At 35.0% G+C, this 19,237-nt stretch overlaps 1 protein-coding gene across 6 annotated transcripts in view; it reads left to right on the top strand.

Annotated features, from left to right (window-relative positions):
* The window catches only part of POSTN (periostin), a 37,154-nt gene that overhangs the window by 1,650 nt on the left and 16,267 nt on the right, over positions 1 to 19,237 (top strand). For all 6 annotated transcript variants that reach the window (XM_012469831.2, XM_012469830.2, XM_012469829.2 and 3 more), the window contains exons 3-12: positions 4,603 to 4,667; positions 6,234 to 6,391; positions 10,231 to 10,395; positions 11,273 to 11,419; positions 11,922 to 12,063; positions 13,412 to 13,624; positions 14,222 to 14,356; positions 15,878 to 16,026; positions 17,827 to 17,963; positions 18,512 to 18,642. In XM_012469831.2, the coding sequence (XP_012325254.2) occupies positions 4,603 to 4,667; positions 6,234 to 6,391; positions 10,231 to 10,395; positions 11,273 to 11,419; positions 11,922 to 12,063; positions 13,412 to 13,624; positions 14,222 to 14,356; positions 15,878 to 16,026; positions 17,827 to 17,963; positions 18,512 to 18,642 (1,442 nt within the window). The remainder of the gene's footprint in view (positions 1 to 4,602; positions 4,668 to 6,233; positions 6,392 to 10,230; positions 10,396 to 11,272; positions 11,420 to 11,921; positions 12,064 to 13,411; positions 13,625 to 14,221; positions 14,357 to 15,877; positions 16,027 to 17,826; positions 17,964 to 18,511; positions 18,643 to 19,237) is intronic.

Raw genomic sequence — 19,237 nt, 5'->3', positions numbered from 1 at the left:
CCATTCTTCTTGAAAATACTGCCCCAAATTGTGGGAGTTATTTAAAGAAAAGAAAGGAATATACACACGAATAAAGAAGTTCTCCCTGCATCTCCACTATTACCAATAGAACTCAGATTTCCCCCGAATCCATGTGATGTGGAAGCCAGAAGGAAGCAGATCACTTGGCTATTGATTGGGTATAGAATTGGTGTGAGTAAATGATTATGTTGTTTCTACCCCTGGTTTGGCCCTCTTTTATCTTAGGCAAGTCACTTAACGTCTGTGACTTAGTTTCCTCATTTTATAAAAAAGTGACCCAGAACAAAGTGATTTAGAATATCAGGGTTTCTGAGTTAAAAAGTTAATGTTTGCTTGCAGTCATTTGGAAATTGTCTAAAGTACTCCATTTTACCTCAAGAGTTTTTCATAAAAGTTTAAAGTTAAAAAATACTTGAGTTTTATCTCTTTATTTAATCCAGTGATTCCCAGCTCAAGATGTTCCATCCCCAGAGGTCCACAAGGTGATAATGGAAGCTCATCATTATAGATAATATCTCAATAGCCCAAAGGATGATTATGTTTTAACATATATTTCACTGATTAGCTTAAAATTAGAAAGTATTATTTATCACTTAATAAATATTCCTTCTGGTTTGTTTCACCAATAAATATTGGGAGAAAAAAAGTAAAAAGCCATCTGGACATATTAAGGTCAAGAACCACTCCTGTGATCTAAAATCTTTATTTTACTATGAGGGAATGAGTCATAAATAGGGCAAGTAATGCAATCAGAAACGCGGAGATGCCATGCCCAGTCAAGAAAACAGTGCAAGTGGCTCCTCCCGGCCTCCTATTAATTTGGAGTCCACCCTCAGTGAAGGATGCCTTGAGAATCAAAAGATCCAAGGAAGAACCTGATTAATACATCAGCATTAAAATTCAGTTTCCCTAAGTTTGGGTGGAAGCATTGATTGGAAACTTATTTCTAAGCTAATAATATTGGTATAAATACTAAATATTGGCCAGGAGTGGTGGCTCACACCTTTAGTCCTAGCACTTTCCGAGGCTGAGGCGGGTGGATCACTTGAGGCCAGGAGTTCGAGACCAGCCTGGCCAACATGGCAAACCTTGTCTCTACTAAAAAAACACAAAAATTAGCCAGGTATGGTGGTGGGTGCCTACTTGGGAGACTGAGGTAGGAGAATTGTTTGAACCTGGGGAAGAGGCAGTTGCAGTGAGCTGAGATGGCACCACTGCACTCCAGACTGGGCAACAGAATGAGGCTCCATCTCAAAAAATAATAATAATATTAAATATGGAATCCCTCTTGTAGACTTGCCTGTAAAACATGAATTTAATACCTGTATTATATAGAGTTTCTGAGAAGATTAAATGAATTGATGAATGTGAAATTACTAAGTAACCATAATGCATAATATCAATTGTCCTTAAAATTAAACTATTTTTAAAAATGCATAGATGTAGATAGGAAAGGAAGTTGTAACCAGATGCCTATTTGAAATGCACAAGATTATCTTTATTTCTAAGTAAGGACCATGTATACAAGGCATTTAACAAGGCATGTATATATGGCATTTAACCTTAGCTGGGTTGCATCTCCATATGGTATCCAAGTCTAGAGGACCTGAGGACTTCATTGACAATCCCCTGCTTATTGGCTTAATAGAGTTCAACTTGATATTATCATTTAACTTCAACATTATTCTTATTAGCATACAGACTTCTGCCAGACTTGTGAGTCATTCACACAATTAAAATGCAATCAGTTGTTACAATGATCTCTGCCTTCCTGCAAGCTAGGCCCCAGTAGGGACTCTAAGGCCCTGAGTTTTCCTCTCTTTGTTCTTTATATTCTTGGATACTATGAAGCACATTTGAAATGCACTCTAATTAGATAAGAAAGGACCTTCACCCTGAAATATTAAGGAGAATGCTTATTACATCCTTCCTAGAAGATTGAGAAGAATGCCATCAGTTTACTTTAACCATCTAAATACATGAGCAATGTCAAGACTTGTACAGAGGCTGTGCCAAAATTCTTTCATGTTTTCCATTAAAAAAAAAAAATGACTTTGAAGCCTGGCTTTTTTTTTTTTTTTTTAGCTAGCAATAAAACAGTGTCTCCTTTGTTCAATTATATTAGCTTATTCTTCCAAAGTAGCTTCATTTTCAAAAACATAGTTACATCTGAAGTAAATGTAAATGCTAATTTCAAATAATCAAAGAAATCAATAATATTGACAGGAAGTCTGCCTGGTCTGCAATCTGCTTGCTTCTGCTGAAATTTCTAGAGATATATTCAAGACTTTTTGATCAGATGACAGAAATGTTTGCCTTCCAGTTGGACAACTGCTTTGGGGATTTGGGAAAAGTAAACTGAGCAGGCCTGATGAAAAGCATGAAGCTTCTTAAGGTTAAGATATTGCCCAAAATATATATTGTTCTGGTAATATAGTATTCTGTAAACCTCCTCTAGAGAATGTCTGTGACATTTTTAGCTGGTGTTTCATGAAATGTTAGATACTATTCTGAAAACAAAGATAAATTTCTCATGCGTAGAGATGTAGGTAGCAATGGTTATATTTTTAACTCTTGTTTTGCCCTACTGACCATATGGGAACACTGAGTTTTTGGTAGCATAATTGTTCTTCTGAAAAAACTACTTATTTCTCTTTTCAAAATATCTACTCAGAGATAACCACATTGTTCAATTATCAGCAATACAATGAACTGTTAGAATTTTATCTCATCTAGTGCATTAATTCTCTATGACTGATCCTTGTTATATTAACATATGCTGTATAATTTTTTGTTAAATTTCTTTTTCTATCCACTATTTTACTTCAAGTAAGTATTATCAAGTGCTGGACTAAGCACATTTGTATCTCATTTTTTAAATTGTTTACAACATATGCTAAAGCTAATACATAAGCAATTCTTGATCTTTTGATATCCAATTATCAGATTTATTTACATACAGCTCATGTAAATAAAATTATTTCAACACTGTATTAGGATTTGCATAAGGCTCCTATATAGCTATGTTTCCAATACCAACTATTCCTCCAATTATATTAAAATTAGAGAATAACTTGAAATGGGTATTTCCCATTTAATTTTGTCTACATTTTTATCTATCTATTATTCTTAAGCCAATATTTCATGCCAGAAATTTTTTATTAACAAATAGAGAATGAGGATCCAATGTTATAAATAGGATCACAAATCCTAGATAATTACTTAATGGACCTGGGTTCAGTTTGAAAACGTTTATTTACTTTTATTCGACTGTATAAGATCATCTCTTACATCATTAAAATTTTTGCTTCTTGATAGTTTGCTCTTATCATTTTCATCATACTAAAAAAAGATTTTATTCTTATAGTTGCCAATCTCTCTCCCATGTCTAGATTATTTTATTCATTCATACTTCTTGAATACAATTATGACAACTAGATAAAAGGCCAGAAAAGAAATAGCAACTGAATTAGCTGATTCATGTTTAATTAGTGAATTACAAAAGAATCAATCTGTAATTGTCATAATCTGTGTAACATGATATGTATCAGTTAAAATTTACAAAACAATATGCATTTTTACTTGTAATAATCCTCCTCTTTCTAATTATTGCTTGATACATGTACCTTTATATTTCTATTGAAAGGACATTAGTAATTATGTAAAATTTTAGTTAAAATAGACTATATTAGAGGAAGTTCAGAAAAAATCTATAAAATGTGAAAAAAATAAAAATTAGCATTAATATAATCACATATTAATACAATCATAGTTTTCATTTTATAAGCAATTATATATATAATTTTAAATTACTATTTTCTCTCAAAATATAGTAAATTAGATAATGTTATTGTGTATATATTTTGATTGCTTGAATTTTCTGGTCTGTTACCTTAATTATTGTCTATAGAACTTAACACACTTTGTTAACTTTAAACAGGATGCCATTTTCTCGACTACTGAACTCTAATATTAAAATAAACTTAGATTGCTTTTAAAAAACTTTACAGAAATAAAAACATTTTGAAGTTTGTGTATAATATAATAAAATTAATAACTCTACCAACAATTTACACCTAAAATAGCATTATTTAGTTAGCAATAGATAGCATTTTATCAATTCAAATGAATTAATGTATTTTCTTATGTTTCCAGTGATCTTTTCTTAAAGCACATTTCTAGCCATTTTTAATTTGCAAAATGATTTCAAAAGCATTATTTCATTTGAGGTTCACAATTACTCTGTGAGTAGGTATTATAGCTACTATATTCAGGTTAAATAGTTGGGGAAACAGACTCCAGTTTATTAAATAACTTGCTCAAGTTCACACGTCAACCAAGTAGTAGAAATGGGACCCAAATTGCATTCCTCTGAATCAACATTCTGCAACTTTTCTATAGTACCGTGAGACTGTAGCAAGAAATCAAACTCATGTAAACATAGAAAGAATTAGGGGGAAGAAAACACCTGATTTTTAGAATCTCAACAAATTATGGCAATAAGTGAAATATTTTGTTAAATTTATGTCAAAATGTAGCCTTAGTTTCCCACTTTAATATTAATTTTCCTTCAATGTACAGGACTGTGTTATATGAATGTTGCCCTGGTTATATGAGAATGGAAGGAATGAGAGGCTGCCCTGCAGGTAAAATCTCAATTTCTTGAATTAATTAAGGAACATGTTATATGCAAGGAAAGGGTGGGGGTGGCTTGTGGAGAAGTCAATTGTATGTATTTCAGCACCATCCTAAATCCAAGATATGTCCCTCCAATTTTTGTGTTAATCATGAATTTATCACAATGATAAAATATAAGAACACATTTCTCATGCATTGGATGCTGGGCAATACAAAGAAACTTAGTCATAAATTTAAGTTAGTTCAGCTTCCCATTAAGGAACAAAACTCTTTACAAAATCCCTTTCTTTGAACTTGTGTAAGAACATGGAACTTCACTACTTGGCGAAACTTCATCTTCTCTAGTTGAATAGCTCTGATTTTATAATGTTCCTTATATTGAAATTTGGTTTCCTATACCTCTGCCAACTAGAGAAAATAATAGTTCATCTATTTCCTCTTTGAAATGGCAGCCGTTCAGATATTTCATGCCAATCATCACGCCTTTCCACCAGCTACCATCTCTTCTTGAATAAAATCTTCTGTTCTCTGGGCTAAACATCCCCAGTTCTTCTAATGTGACATAGACTCTGACCCTCCCCATTATAACACCAACCCACAGAAAGTCTCCAGTCCAGCAATCTTTTTTCTGAATATAAACCCAGACTGATATTTAAAATCCATCCACATGGGTCTGAGAAGTAGAGACAATATCAAGGTAAGTAACTGATTTGGGGAGACCTTGCACTTTGGATAATGTCATTGATAACTATGTTACATCATTAGCTTATATTGAATTTTGAATCAATTAAAATTGATTACAGATTACACACACTGTTACGTCAGGTCTCTAGGATTTGTTTTTCTCAATTTAGGCACAAGAATTACACAGAACCTTGTGAAATTTAACCTTTTTCATTTTGACTCAGTTTCTCCATTTTAAGGGTTTTTTTAAATCCCAGTTTTATACTTTAATACTTGTTTAACCAAATCTAAGGATATTCTCAAATTTAATAACCATTTCTTCTATGCTATTAATCAAATTGTACTAATTTTCAAATCAAACAGGGTCAGAAAAAATAAGTTGATGGCACATTACTCAATAAACCCCTTCAGGTTGACATTCACGCATGAATCTTTCTTCTGACGTTCAGGAGAAATATTCTGGAAACATCAAATATTTTGAATTATTTGCTCCTAGAAATTGTAATGAAAACAAGCAGGCCTACATATTTTTTTAGTGACTCAAATCTATAAAATTGATAGATTTAAATAACAGAAAATAGTGAATTGTAATTGAATTATTATTGATATAGCAGGATTGAGATCTAAATAGGTTAAATGTTAAACCAGGATGATAGTTTGCAATTTCTTTTCCTCAACACAAAGAATATGTAAAATAATATTTTTCAGTAGCATTTATTATTTAGCACTCAAAAGATAACTTTTCCATAAAATTGATTATTGATATAATTTTATTGCTAAAATTATTATATGGGAACTTGTGAAATTTAACCTTGTTCATAAAGTTTAAATGATTGTGAATAACATCCTGAGATTATTCTCAGTACTTATTTATTTCTTGATTATTTCAGTCATGCCCATTGACCATGTTTATGGCACCCTGGGCATCGTGGGAGCCACCACAACACAGCGGTATTCTGACGTATCAAAACTGAGGGAGGAGATCGAGGGAGAGGGATCCTTCACTTACTTCGCACCGAGTAATGAGGCTTGGGACAACTTGGATTCTGTAATTCATTACTTTTTCAATATGTTTATTTTTGCTGATATTGTTGTTTCATTTTAAGTGATTTATTAACTTGAATATTAATAGAAATTTTATATCATTCTATTGTATACATATGAAGATACATAAAGGGATGAGTTATTGAGGGAAGTAAAATATCTTAATACATCTGCAAATAGAATAACCCTCCAGGAGACTTATACATTAATTTTTTTAAGAAGGGGAACCGAGAATCAGCTAAAAGGGCACTTACCCTGTTGTGCTTGTTTCCGCTCTCCTTTTTGTTTGTGAGGAAATATATATGTAATTTCAGATAATATGTCTAACAGAAAGGTAAGTTAAGAAGCCTACTGAAATTTAAAATTATCATAAGCTGTGTTATATAGCTGTATTTCATTATGTATATTTAATTACATGTAAATATATATGGATGTTCAGATTGTGAAATTTGTATACATGTATGTGGATAGTTAAATGAAACGTGAAAACACAGTTGATTTTCGGACATTTGTGCACAGTCTAATTTACAATACCCTAAATTATTACTCAATTTCTGAATCTATAAAACTGATATAATGTATTTTCATTCCTACTTTCTACTAGATATGGAGATGAATTGATAATTATAACTAGAGCCAAATATACTTAATAAAGTTTAGGCATATATCTGTAGGCATTATTGGCTACATTAGCTGTGTGGTTAGTTGCTTGATTATAGAACTCTCTCTTCTGGTTGTCTTTCACCACATCTCTAACCACCTCTCCCGTTCTTTTTGCTGACTCCTCTTCTTCCTTGCCTTAAAGAATGGAATTTATAAGAATTTCTTCCAGCAGTTGACCCTGCTCTTTAAACGCACTTACCATTGTTTCAGCTATCACTTTAGGGCACACAGACATTATGTCTCTGCTTGTGGTTTGGACTTGTTTCTTCTTGGAACTTCAGTAGAATATTTCTATTGTTTATCTTAGTATTTATCCCTGGACATACCATCTGCATCTTTAAACAAAAGTTATCTAAAACATATGCCATTTTATTTCCCCCCATAAATAATTGGTTTGGTTTTTTATTGCCTTTTCCTCCCAATTGGCACTACCAGTCTCAAAGTTCAGATCTGAAAATTTTGAGCCATTCTTACCTCCCCTTTCTCCAATTTTTTTTTTTTTTACTTTAGGTGTATACTATGTCCAGCATTTCTCCCCATGTTAAACCTTCCCTCCCTCCCCACCCTCCCCACACCCCCATCTCTCACCTAGCATCCCAACTGCCCCCAGTGTGTGATGCTCCTCTCCCTGAGTCCACGTGTTCTCATTGTTCAACATTCACCTATGAGTGAGAATATGTGGTGGTTGGTTTTCTGTTGCTGTGTCAGTTTGCTGAGAATGATGGCTTCCAGATTCATCCAAGTCCCTACAAAGGACACAAACTCATCATTTTTTATGGCTACAGAGTATTCCATGGTGAATATGAACCACATTTTCTTTGTCCAGTCTATCATTGATGGGTATTTGGGTTGGTTCCGGGTCTTTGCTATTGTACATAGGGCTGCAATGAACATATGTGTGCATGTGTCTTTATAGTAGAATGATTTATAGTTCTTTGGGTAATATGCCCAGTAATGGAATTGCTGGGTCAAATGGAATTTCTATTTCTAGATCCTTGAGAAATCATCACACTGTCTTCCACAATGGTTGAACTAATTTACACTCCCACCAACTGTGTAGGAGTGTTTCTATTTCTCCACATCCTCTCCAGCATCTGTTGTCTCCAGATTTTTTAATGATTGCCATTTTAACTGGTATGAGATGGTATCTCAATGTGGTTTTGATTTGCATTTCTCTAATGACCAGTGATGATGAGTATTTTTTCATATGTTTGTTGGCCTCATATATGCCTTCTTTTGAAAAGTGTCTGTTCATGTCCTTCATCCACTTTTAAATGGGGTTGTTTGTTTTTTTCTTGTATATGTTTTAGTTCTTCGTAGATTCTGGATATTAGCCCTTTGTCAGATGCGTAGATTGCAAAATTTTTTTCCCATTCTGTTGGTTGCCAGTTCACTCTAATGATGGTTTCTTTTGCTGTACAGAAGCTCTGAATTTTAATTAGATCCCATTTGTCTATCTTGGCTTTTGTTGCCAATGCTTTTGGTGTTTTAGTCACGAAGGTCTTGCCTATGACTATGTCCTGGATGGTTTTGCCTACGTTTTCTTCTAGTATTTTTATGGTGTTAGGTTTTATTTTTAAATCTTTGATCCATCTGGAGTTAATTTTAGTGTAAGGTGACAGGAAGGGGTCCAGTTTCTGCTTTCTGCACATTGCTAGCCAGTTTTCCCAACACCATTTATTAAACATGGAGTCCATTCCCCATTGCTTGTTTTTGTCAGGTTTGTCAAAGATCAGATGGTTGTAGATGTGTGGCATTGCTTCTGGGGCCTCTGTTCTGTTCCATTGGTCTACGTCTCTGTTTTGGTACCAGTACCATGCTGTTTTGATTCCTGTAGCCTTGTAGTATAGTTTGAAGTCTGGCAGTGTGATGCTTCTGGCTTTGTTCTTTTTGCTTAGGATTGTCTTGACTATGTGGGCTCTCTTGTGGTTCCATATGAATTTTAAAGTGTTTTTTTCCAGTTCTGTGAAGAAGGTCATTGGTAGCTTGATGGGTATAGCATTGAATCTATAGATTACTTTAGGCAGTATGGCTATTTTCACTATATTAATTCTACCTAACCATGAGCATGGAATGTTTTTCCATCTGTTTGTGTCCTCTCTTATTTCGTTGAGCAGTGGTTTGTAGTTCTCCTTGAAGAGGTCCTTTACATCCTTTGTTAGTTGTATAACTGCTGTTAGTCTTATCTCATGTTTCATCTAAAGTGATCCACCTAGTACTCTCATTTCTGCTGTACATTACCACTCAACTTTCCTGAAGCCTGATTCTAATCATTAAATCCCAATGCCACAAAATCTTCAGTGGTTCCTCATTACCACTTTATTTTACTCTTTAGGGCATTAAAGTCATCCACATTACTGTCCAACATACGCTTCTGAAGTTCTTTCTTAATAGTATCTGAGAAACATAAAAGTATGTATTAACCAAACTGGACAACTTTTGCCTTCTTGGCATTCACCCTAAGTCAGCACTGGATTTAGAGGACCACCACATCATTCCTATTAATTTAAATCTCATCTCCTCTTCAAGATCTATCTCCAAACTACTTCTGAAAAGCTGTTCTTTCTTATTTGAGCCCTGAAAGCATTTTTCCCCTCTGTCCTATATCTTACTGTGTCTACTTTTATTTGCTGCTATATGATAAACACCTTAATGGTTGTGACTTTTTGCTTTACTTATTATGTTTTCCACAGCATTGAGTAAAGCATAATATAATACATGGTATTGGATAGATAAAAAGGTACAGGATGATTGAATTCTTGAATTTGCTATGAAATAAACATGAAACCCTGTTAAAACTCAAATGTTGCATACAAATATAATGTCATTTTTGTTTTGTTTTGTTTGCCACTTAAAATAGTTTAAATATCTGATAATTTCATATCTCCCTAATTCTTATCATTTTATTATTTATATCAAGATTATCTCTTCATTAACATATTCATTTTAAAAATTGTGCTCTAAGCACTCTATCACATTCAGGACCCTTAACTAAGTATCTGAACTTACAAAATTCCTTAACCAGTTGTAATAATATAATTTCAAGTTATTTATGTAAATTTTGTATGTCCATCTGATAATGCAATGAGAAAATAGCAAGAGAGTAGATATAGGGTGATCATAAGACTTTTACTAATGATCCACAATAAATTAAGCTTCTATCATTGCAATTTTTCCTAGGATATCCGTAGAGGTTTGGAGAGCAACGTGAATGTTGAATTACTGAATGCTTTACATAGTCACATGGTTGATAAGAGAATGTTGACCAAGGACTTAAAAAATGGCATGATTGTTCCTTCAATGTATAACAATTTGGGGCTTTTCATTAACCATTATCCTAATGGGGTAAGTTTTTTCAGTAAAAAGCACCTTTATGAAAATTACACTGATAAAATGCCTCTTTAATTTTGTCTATACTTTTTATATAATGCTCACAAAAATAATAAAATGTTAGTGAGAACAAGTAAGTGCTATATTATGACTTTCCCCCCAAATCTAGGGCATGTAAATTTCCAATCTAGTTATAGTTATTGTAAAGGACAAATTACATGAACGATTAGTTGACAGTAGACAGGTATTCTAAAAAAAGAAATTTTATTAGTTGATGTATTTGAAATAATTGATTGTAATAGCAAAAAGAGTAATCAAAGAATGAGTGTTCTCTAGCTACTGTACTAACTGAAGTTCTTGTGTGTTTGGATCAGTTTTTGCAGGAAACTGCCAACGGGGTCATAGGACTTTTTCCATAGCCAAATTCTCAGGGACAAAAGAGGTCAGCGATGAAGCAATATTTAGGAAGTTCTTGTAATAGAACTAATTATATCTCTACAACAATTATTTGTTTCTCCCTCTCAAAACTTATTTTAGGACTAATTAGACTTCTTTATGTCATTCATTGACCCACATTAAAAAGTTTGTGACTATCTGCATAAAAGAGAAGAACAAAAGCAATAATTGGAATGAAAAAACACCTTTGCCTTATGTTGCTAGATATGTTAAGTATGTCTAGACTTGGGTTTTGAATTGGTTCCCTTTTCTCTCACAGCATCTTTTTTAAGAGATAACAGCATGTAATTCTTCATCCACAGCATTTACACGTAGGATATAGTTTCCCTTCTGTTACATTTGCTAGTATAAATGAAAAACTGGGAGTGGGCTTGCAGTCTCAGTAGTCAACGGATGTCTCTAATTTCAGCATTTTGATTTTTCCAAATAATTATAGGTTGTCACCGTTAATTGTGCTCGAATCATCCATGGGAACCAGATTGCAACAAATGGTGTTGTCCATGTCATTGATCGTGTCCTTACACAAATTGGTAACTCAATTCAAGACTTCATTGAAGCAGAAGATGAACTTTCATCTTTTAGAGTAAGTCCAAGAGCACATTGTCTTAGGTCATTGAAATCCCTCCTCTTCTCCTGTCAAAATTTAAAAACAATAAAAATGCTATAAATCTGGCAAAAATGTTACAAATATAGTTCTTGGAATGAATACTATTTTCATTTTAAACATGAGAAATCATCTCCTCACATGAAATAATATTTCTATGAAAATGATAGACTAAGAATGGTTAGTCATGTGACTGGAGGGTATTTAGTGCATTTAGAGCGTGTTCATCTGTTATTATATCTACTGCCGGATATTGCTACAGTCCCACAAATGTGGGCAGAATTTCCATTCTTGCAAACACAATTTGAAGACAGTTGGAAAAGACATGGTTGTGTCAAAAAGTAAGATTTTGAAGCTCTAACAAGAACAAACCTGTACAGTGTAGGAAACAACTCCTTCATGTCAGCCTAGGCTAAGCACGTTGTAATTTTCTTTTGGATTTACAATGTGAAAATCTCTAAATGGCACATTTTTGTTTCAGGCAGCTGCCATCACATCGGACATATTGGAAGCCCTTGGAAGAGAAGGTCACTTCACACTCTTTGCTCCCACCAATGAGGCTTTTGAGAGACTCCCACGAGGTGTCCTAGAAAGGATCATGGGAGACAAAGTGGCTTCTGAAGGTAGTTAAATGATTTTCCCTCTAAGAAGTCTCCCAGCATTCTGAGAAGGAAATAAAAAACAGGCTAGTTCTTGCCAGTAATGTCAGGTTTAATAAGCAAAGGCAAGGAAAAACTTTTATTCTGAGATGTAATATGAGTCTTTCAATTGTCCTTGAAACAGCAGGCAGAGTATAATTCTTAGATAGTAAGAATACTCTTAAGATCACATTCTTTTATTATTATTATTATTACTATTTATTTTACTTTAAGTTCTGGGGTACACGTGCTGAATGTGCATGTTTGTTACATAGGTATACATGTGCATGGTGGTTTGCGGCATCCATCACACCGCTATCTACATTAGGTATTTCTCCTAATGCTTCATACTGCTTTCGAGTAAATAAGTAGTAGCTATTCAGAGGATTAGCAAGGGTTGGAAAGAAATATTAGATCATCAAATTTTAATATTGTAAACATGTTATGCAATGCTTTTAATTCTGTATTTATGCCAAAGGGTATTATTGAGTTGTGAGAATTGTGTGGTTCTCTTGGGCCACAGAAGAATTTGGTGGCTTTCCAAGCTTCCTTTCTATTGTTAGGTAGGTTTTACATTGTGCTTGCATACTTTACGTACTCAACCTATCCCGAAATGCATTTAACCAATTTAGGATGAGAAATTTTCAGGATGTACAATAGCTATTACGTAGTTGAGGCATAGATCCCTCCAGAGGTCCCTCAATAAATCATCTTTATTTGGCTACTTTCTAGAAGTTGCCTTCATGAAATAATTTGTTTTATCCTCAGCCTCTATCGACCTCATTACACATTATGTACAAATATTCTGCTATGATCAGCTAATACAAGATACTGCCCTTGGGTATTTGGAATTTAACAGGGCTTCCTTTTTCTTAAATTTTGGTAGAGAGGGGTCTTGCTGTGTTGCCCATGATGGTCTTGAACCCCTGGCCTCAAGCGACCCTCTCACCTAGGCCTCCCAAATTGTTAGGATTATGAGTGTGAGCATCGTGCTAGTCAAAGGTCTTCTGAAAGAACCGATTCTTGCTTTCACATCGGGAGTTACTTTCTGATGATAGCTGGAACTTAATCTACCACGTTTTCTAATACTGCACAAATCATTTCCTGAAGCAGATCTTCTCCTCTCATAATTCCTACGAAGCTGAGCCGTTTCTATTTTGTAGTTGATAGGAAAAAACTTCTAGAACATAAATAGAATTTTAAAGCTGTTAGTGAATCCTTAGGTCTTACTACATTCTAAGAAATACTTAGTTCCACAATGAAACACATCTTTTCAGAGTCAAATGTTATTTCCCTTGATCCGAAAGCTAGCGCTTTTTATTGTGTTCTCCAGCTCTCATGAAGTACCACATCTTAAATACTCTCCAGTGTTCTGAGGCTATTATGGGAGGAGCAGTCTTTGAGACACTGGAAGGAAATACAATTGAGATAGGATGCGACGGTGACAGTATAACAGTAAACGGAATCAAAATGGTGAACAAAAAGGATATTGTGACAAATAACGGTGTGATCCATTTGATTGATCAGGTCCTCATTCCTGATTCTGGTAAGAAATGGTTTTACATATTTTTGCAACTTACTATAATTTACCAATTATGCTGTCTCAAAGCGTAAGTCGGTGAAAAGTGAATGTGCAGTATAAAGAATGGCAGGGAAAGTGCTAACTCAATAAATAGTGAGATACTTGAGCTCTTCATAGATAGTGTAGTAATGGGCACTCCATGCATGAATCTTTGGCTTTCCAGGGTTCTGACGTCTAATATTTATAAAGGTTTTCCCAGTGCCAGAGGTTTTCTTGGAAAAAGACGGAAAGATCTGACCAAATGGTCAGCTTTGGATAAGTGAAAAAGCTATGGAATTCACAGGGTAGAGAGATAGGAGAGATGAATAATAGAGAATCAAAGAAACATGTAGTAGGAAGACAGAAAGATATTTTCCTTCTGAAGTTCATTGTGATTATCAGCCCCTTCCAAAAAATTGTAGTGGAACTCTTTTACAAGGGAGGGGCAGGACGTCTTACCATACTGAAATTGCAGTAAATAGCTTACAATATTAGAAAAGAGACAGGAATTGATTTAGTAGTTTCATGATGGAGATAATAGCAATGACGACATTGTTAGGATGGTGATGGTTTATTTTTCAGCCAAACAAGTTATAGAGCTGGCTGGAAAACAGCAAAGCACTTTCACGGATCTTGTGGCCCAGTTAGGCTTGGCATCTGCTCTGAAGCCAAATGAAGAATACACTTTGCTGGCACCTGTGAATAATGCATTTTCTGGTATGTACTGGACACTCTTCTTCTTATTCTCTGCCTCACACCTTTTTTTCTTTATGATGACTGTTTGCAGTAAGAAAGAATACATGTTTTATGAGGTTGAAAGTATACATGTTTTATGATTGTTGGCAGTAAGAAAGAATACATGTTGATTCGTTTCTGCACTGGCTACACATACAATGTGTTAGCACTATGTTGTCTCTACTAAAATGTTCTTCATTATAAAACACTTTATTATAATGAATAATAGCCTACAGGGAGTGAAAGTTTGTAATAAAGAGTATTCACAGGCAGGGTGTGATGGCTCACGCCTGTAATCCCAGCACTTTGGGAGCACGAGGTCGGGAGTTTAAGACTAGCCTGGCCAAGATGGTGAAACCCCATCTCTACTAAAAACTACAAAAGTTAGCCAGGCACAGTGGTGTACACCTGTAATCCCAGCTACCTGAGATGCTGAGGCAGGAGAATCTCTTGAACCCGGGTGGCAGAGGTTGCAGTGAGCCAAGATCGCACCACTGCACTCCATCCTGGGTGACAGAGCAAGACTGCATCTCAAAAAATACATTAATTAATCAATTAAAAAATATTTAAAAAAAGAATTTTCAGTTTCTCTGTGAATCTAATATTTCCAGCACAATAAGGATGCATTGATAGATCTTTAAAAAAAAAAAGCTGATTTCTTTATTTGATACCAACATAATAATGTTTAGAAATAAATAGGTGTATTCTGCATCTCATAATTTGGATAGTAAGGGTGTCAAATTATAAATAAATAAAATGACAAGATTATACACTTCCACATCATGATTTAAAATAGTATACATAAATATTTCATCTAGTAGTTGCTATTCACAGACCATGTTCAGATTCACACAACCTGTCACCTTTCTGAGGACAATGATTTCACAAAGACATATTTAAATTGTTAGACAAAATTTATTAATTAAAAATAGGTAACACAATTTTTAATGGTTTTCCAAATTTATTGTTTTCCAAATACTAAATTGTGATATAGAAAACTGTTAATCAAAAGAAAAGTGAATTCCTAGAAAGGCTGCCTTTTTTCTTTGTAATAATCATCCCCAGGTGTTTTGGCAGCAACCCATATTTAAGAGATTGTTTGCTTTGATTCTCTTTCCAGTAATCAAGATTAATTTAGAGAGGATTCATCAATAGTTTTTCATGTGACTAATGGACATCTAATTATCAGAAAAAACCTTGGCCACCATTAAGGTGTAGCATTTGCCAGTGACCGCTATAAAACTATGTAGCCCTTTACAGAGATGAAACTCATTGTTCGAACAGGTCGGAACTATATTATTGTCATTTGATACAATGGGTCACCGAGTTTCTACTTAGTGAATTGAATTGTTAGATTTGAGCATTTAGTTGACTCATATGAGTGCAAAATCCATGATATTAATAATATCAGGGATTATCTGTTTACATGATTCCCACTCACCAGGAGAAACTTTAATGCTTTCTAAATAAAATCATGCTCTTTCTTAATGAATTTATTTACAGATGATACTCTGAGCATGGATCAGCGCCTTCTTAAATTAATTCTGCAGAATCACATTTTGAAAGTAAAAGTTGGCCTTAATGAGCTTTACAACGGACAAAAACTGGAAACCATGGGAGGCAAACATCTCAGAGTCTTTGTATATCGGACAGTAAGTAAATCAGAATAAAATTAAAAGTCTGTTAAATGGCATGCCAAAGAATGTTGTTTCAATGAATATTTCCCAGAATTTTATGAACGTGATTTTATTGGTAAATATTCATGGAAGCATCAAGGAACTGGGTAGCTTGGATGAAGACTGTGAGCAAAATCCACAAAAAGTGCTATGTGTTAAAAACTCAGATCGTGGCCGGGCCCAGTGGCTCACGCCTGTAATCCCAGCACTTTGGGAGGCCGAGGTGGGCCGATCACAAGGTCAAGAGATTGAGACCATCCTGGCCAACATGGTGAAACCCCATCTCTACTAAAAAATACAAAAAAAAAAAAAAAAAAAAAAATTAGCTGGGCGTGGTGGTGCGCGCCTGTAGTCCCAGCTGGGAGGCTGAGGCAGGAGAATTGCTTGCACCTGGTAGGTGGAGGTTGCAGTGAGCCAAGATTGTGCCACTGCACTCCAGCCTGGTGCCTGGTGACAGAGCAAGACTCTGTCTCAAACTCAGATCGTTTGCATGTGCTTCATTATAGATAATTTTGTGTTCTAAAGCATCAATTATTTTAAATTCTAGAAAGCACTAAATTTTTATAAACTTTTTATTTGCAGAGTACTTTATAATTTACAAGATAATTTGTACATAGGATCAAATATGCTAGGTAATATTGTACTGTAAAATAACCAGCCAGCACCTGAATACCTTTTGAATGATTTTCAAGATAAACCTTTATTGACACATAGAGATTCCTGGACTTTATAAAATGGTCTTAGTGTATTTTTTTTAAAAAGACATAGCTTCACTGTCATCCAGGCTGGAGTGCAGTGGCACAATCATAGCTCACTGTAACCTTAAACTCCTTGGTTCTGAGGGATCTTCCCACCTCAGTCTTCTGAGTAGCTAGGACTATAGGTGCACACCACCACACTGGCTAATTTTTTAATTAAATTTTTTTTGAGACAAAGTCTCCTGTATTTCCCAGGCTGGTCTCAAACTTCCAGCCTCCAGTGAACCTCCTACTTCGGCCTCCCAATGTGCTAGGATTGCAGGTGTGAGCCACTGCACCCAGCCCTAATGTACTTTTGGATGCAGGAAAATTTGTAGAAATATTGCTTATCAAAATTACAGTGCAACTAATGATACTTTTAGTATCTGTCCAGATAACACATGCAGCTACAGCTAAAATAGTTCACAGGAAGTCAGGCATTACTTAGAACTGAATCTGGCACATGGCAGCAGCTCCCTGTGTTCCAAACACACATTTTTAAGTATGCATTGAATGGGCTGCACTTTAAATTTTGTGTATACATATATATGTGTGTATGTGTGTGTATATATATATCACATTTGTTCAAAACGCTATAAATATGTCAATAATTTGACTTATAATGATGAATAGGGTCTTACAGTTAAGAAAATAAAGTAAATATTTGTAAAGGTCCCTAAAAGCACTAAAGTGAGGAAACTTTACAGATGGTGTTGACCGAAAGAGGGTGTGGAGAAATAGTTCAAATCTAGATAGAAATGATAAAAAATGTAGAAGTGGGATTCCATGAAATTTTCATAATTTGTTGACAAAATTACCTGCCTGACCCATAGGGTAGCTTGACTTATTTAAATAAACCTGGCTGGATAAGAAGTGCCTTGTGAGTTTGTGTGAGCCACTGAAAGATGCTGTTAAGTGGCCTCAGACAATAGGCAACCTCTCAGAAAGGCCGATCCAGAAATTTAATTATGCAGTTACATCTATATGCGAAAATTCAAGCAAGGAAAAGGACACTCCATACCTTTCTTTCCTTTCCTAGTCTGTCTGCATTGAAAATTCATGCATGGTGAGAGGAAGTAAGCTAGGGAGAAACGGCGCTATTCACATATTCCGTGAGATCATCCAACCAGCAGAGAAATCTCTCCATGAAAAGTTAAGACAGGATAAGCGCTTCAGGTAAGCCTATCAGTGGCACCTCCACGAAGAATGAGAGCTATTGGCATATTTTTGTTTTATAGGAAGTATCCCAAAAGACGTGCAGTCTTCTGTATGGTTGAAAATATAATTTAGAATTAAATGTCCATACAAATTTTTCAAAATTGATATATGTTTTCACTGCTACTTCATGGTGCACCATAATATGATTTTGTGTGTAAAAACAAATCTAACAAAGTAAACTACTTCTTGACATTTTTCTTACAAATAGTTTTTAGAAATTGATGGTATATATAGCAAAGACTATATTGTGGAGTATTAAATGACAAATGCTTCTCAAGTTTTATAGGATAAAATCAGTTAAAAAAATTTAAAAATTATATTGTATGTTTCAATCATTTTTCATAATAAAACTTTTAACCAGTGAATTATATTTGAAACACTTGAAAATGTATAAGCAGTTCTCTCATGCTTTCCACAATATATGGATTCTGTTCTATTACATGTACTGTACATGAACATACCTAAAGCAAAATCTGACAAAATAAATGTACATCCTTCCCATTTAGCACCTTCCTCAGCCTACTCGAAGCTGCAGACTTGAAAGAGATCCTGACACAACCTGGAGACTGGACGTTATTTGTGCCAACCAATGATGCTTTTAAGGGAATGACTAGTGAAGAAAAAGAATTTCTGATACGTGAGTAGAAGTGAATTCCAGATACTTTCCCCTTCATTTCAAGATCTCATTTCTTTCTCAAGCTTTTCTGTCCAGATTTCTGCCTTAAAAATATCCCCTCGGCCGGGCGCGGTGGCTCACGCCTGTAATCCCAGCACTTTGGGAGGCCGAGGCGGGTGGATCACGAGGTCAAGAGATCAAGACCATCCTGGTCAACATGGTGAAACCCCGTCTCTACTAAAAATACAAAAAATCAGCTGGGCATGGTGGCGCGTGCCTGTAATCCCAGCTTCTCAGGAGGCTGAGGCAGGAGAATTGCCTGAACCCAGGAGGCGGAGGTTGCGGTGAGCCGAGATCGCGCCATTGCACTCCAGCCTGGGTAACAAGAGCGAAACTCCGTCTCAAAAAAAAAAAAAAAAAAAAAAATCCCCTCTCTGGTATTCATGGCAAGCTTTAGTTTCCTTTAATTTCATCCACTTGGGATGTGTGGAGGGTCACTCAGAATCTTCTTAAACTGCTTACTGTCATACCGTTGAGCTAGATGTTCACTTATGTGGTTTCTATCAAAGACCGTGTAATAAGGGGACAAAGAAGAAAACAGTTATAATTTAGAAAA

This window comes from Aotus nancymaae, unplaced genomic scaffold, assembly GCF_030222135.1.
Source record: "Aotus nancymaae isolate 86718 unplaced genomic scaffold, 86718_ANA_hifiasm-v0.15.2.pri h1tg000043l, whole genome shotgun sequence".
Taxonomy (NCBI): Eukaryota; Metazoa; Chordata; class Mammalia; order Primates; family Aotidae; genus Aotus; species Aotus nancymaae.
The sequence above is the reverse complement of the archived record's forward strand: the minus strand, read 5'-3'. Positions and strand labels throughout refer to the sequence as shown.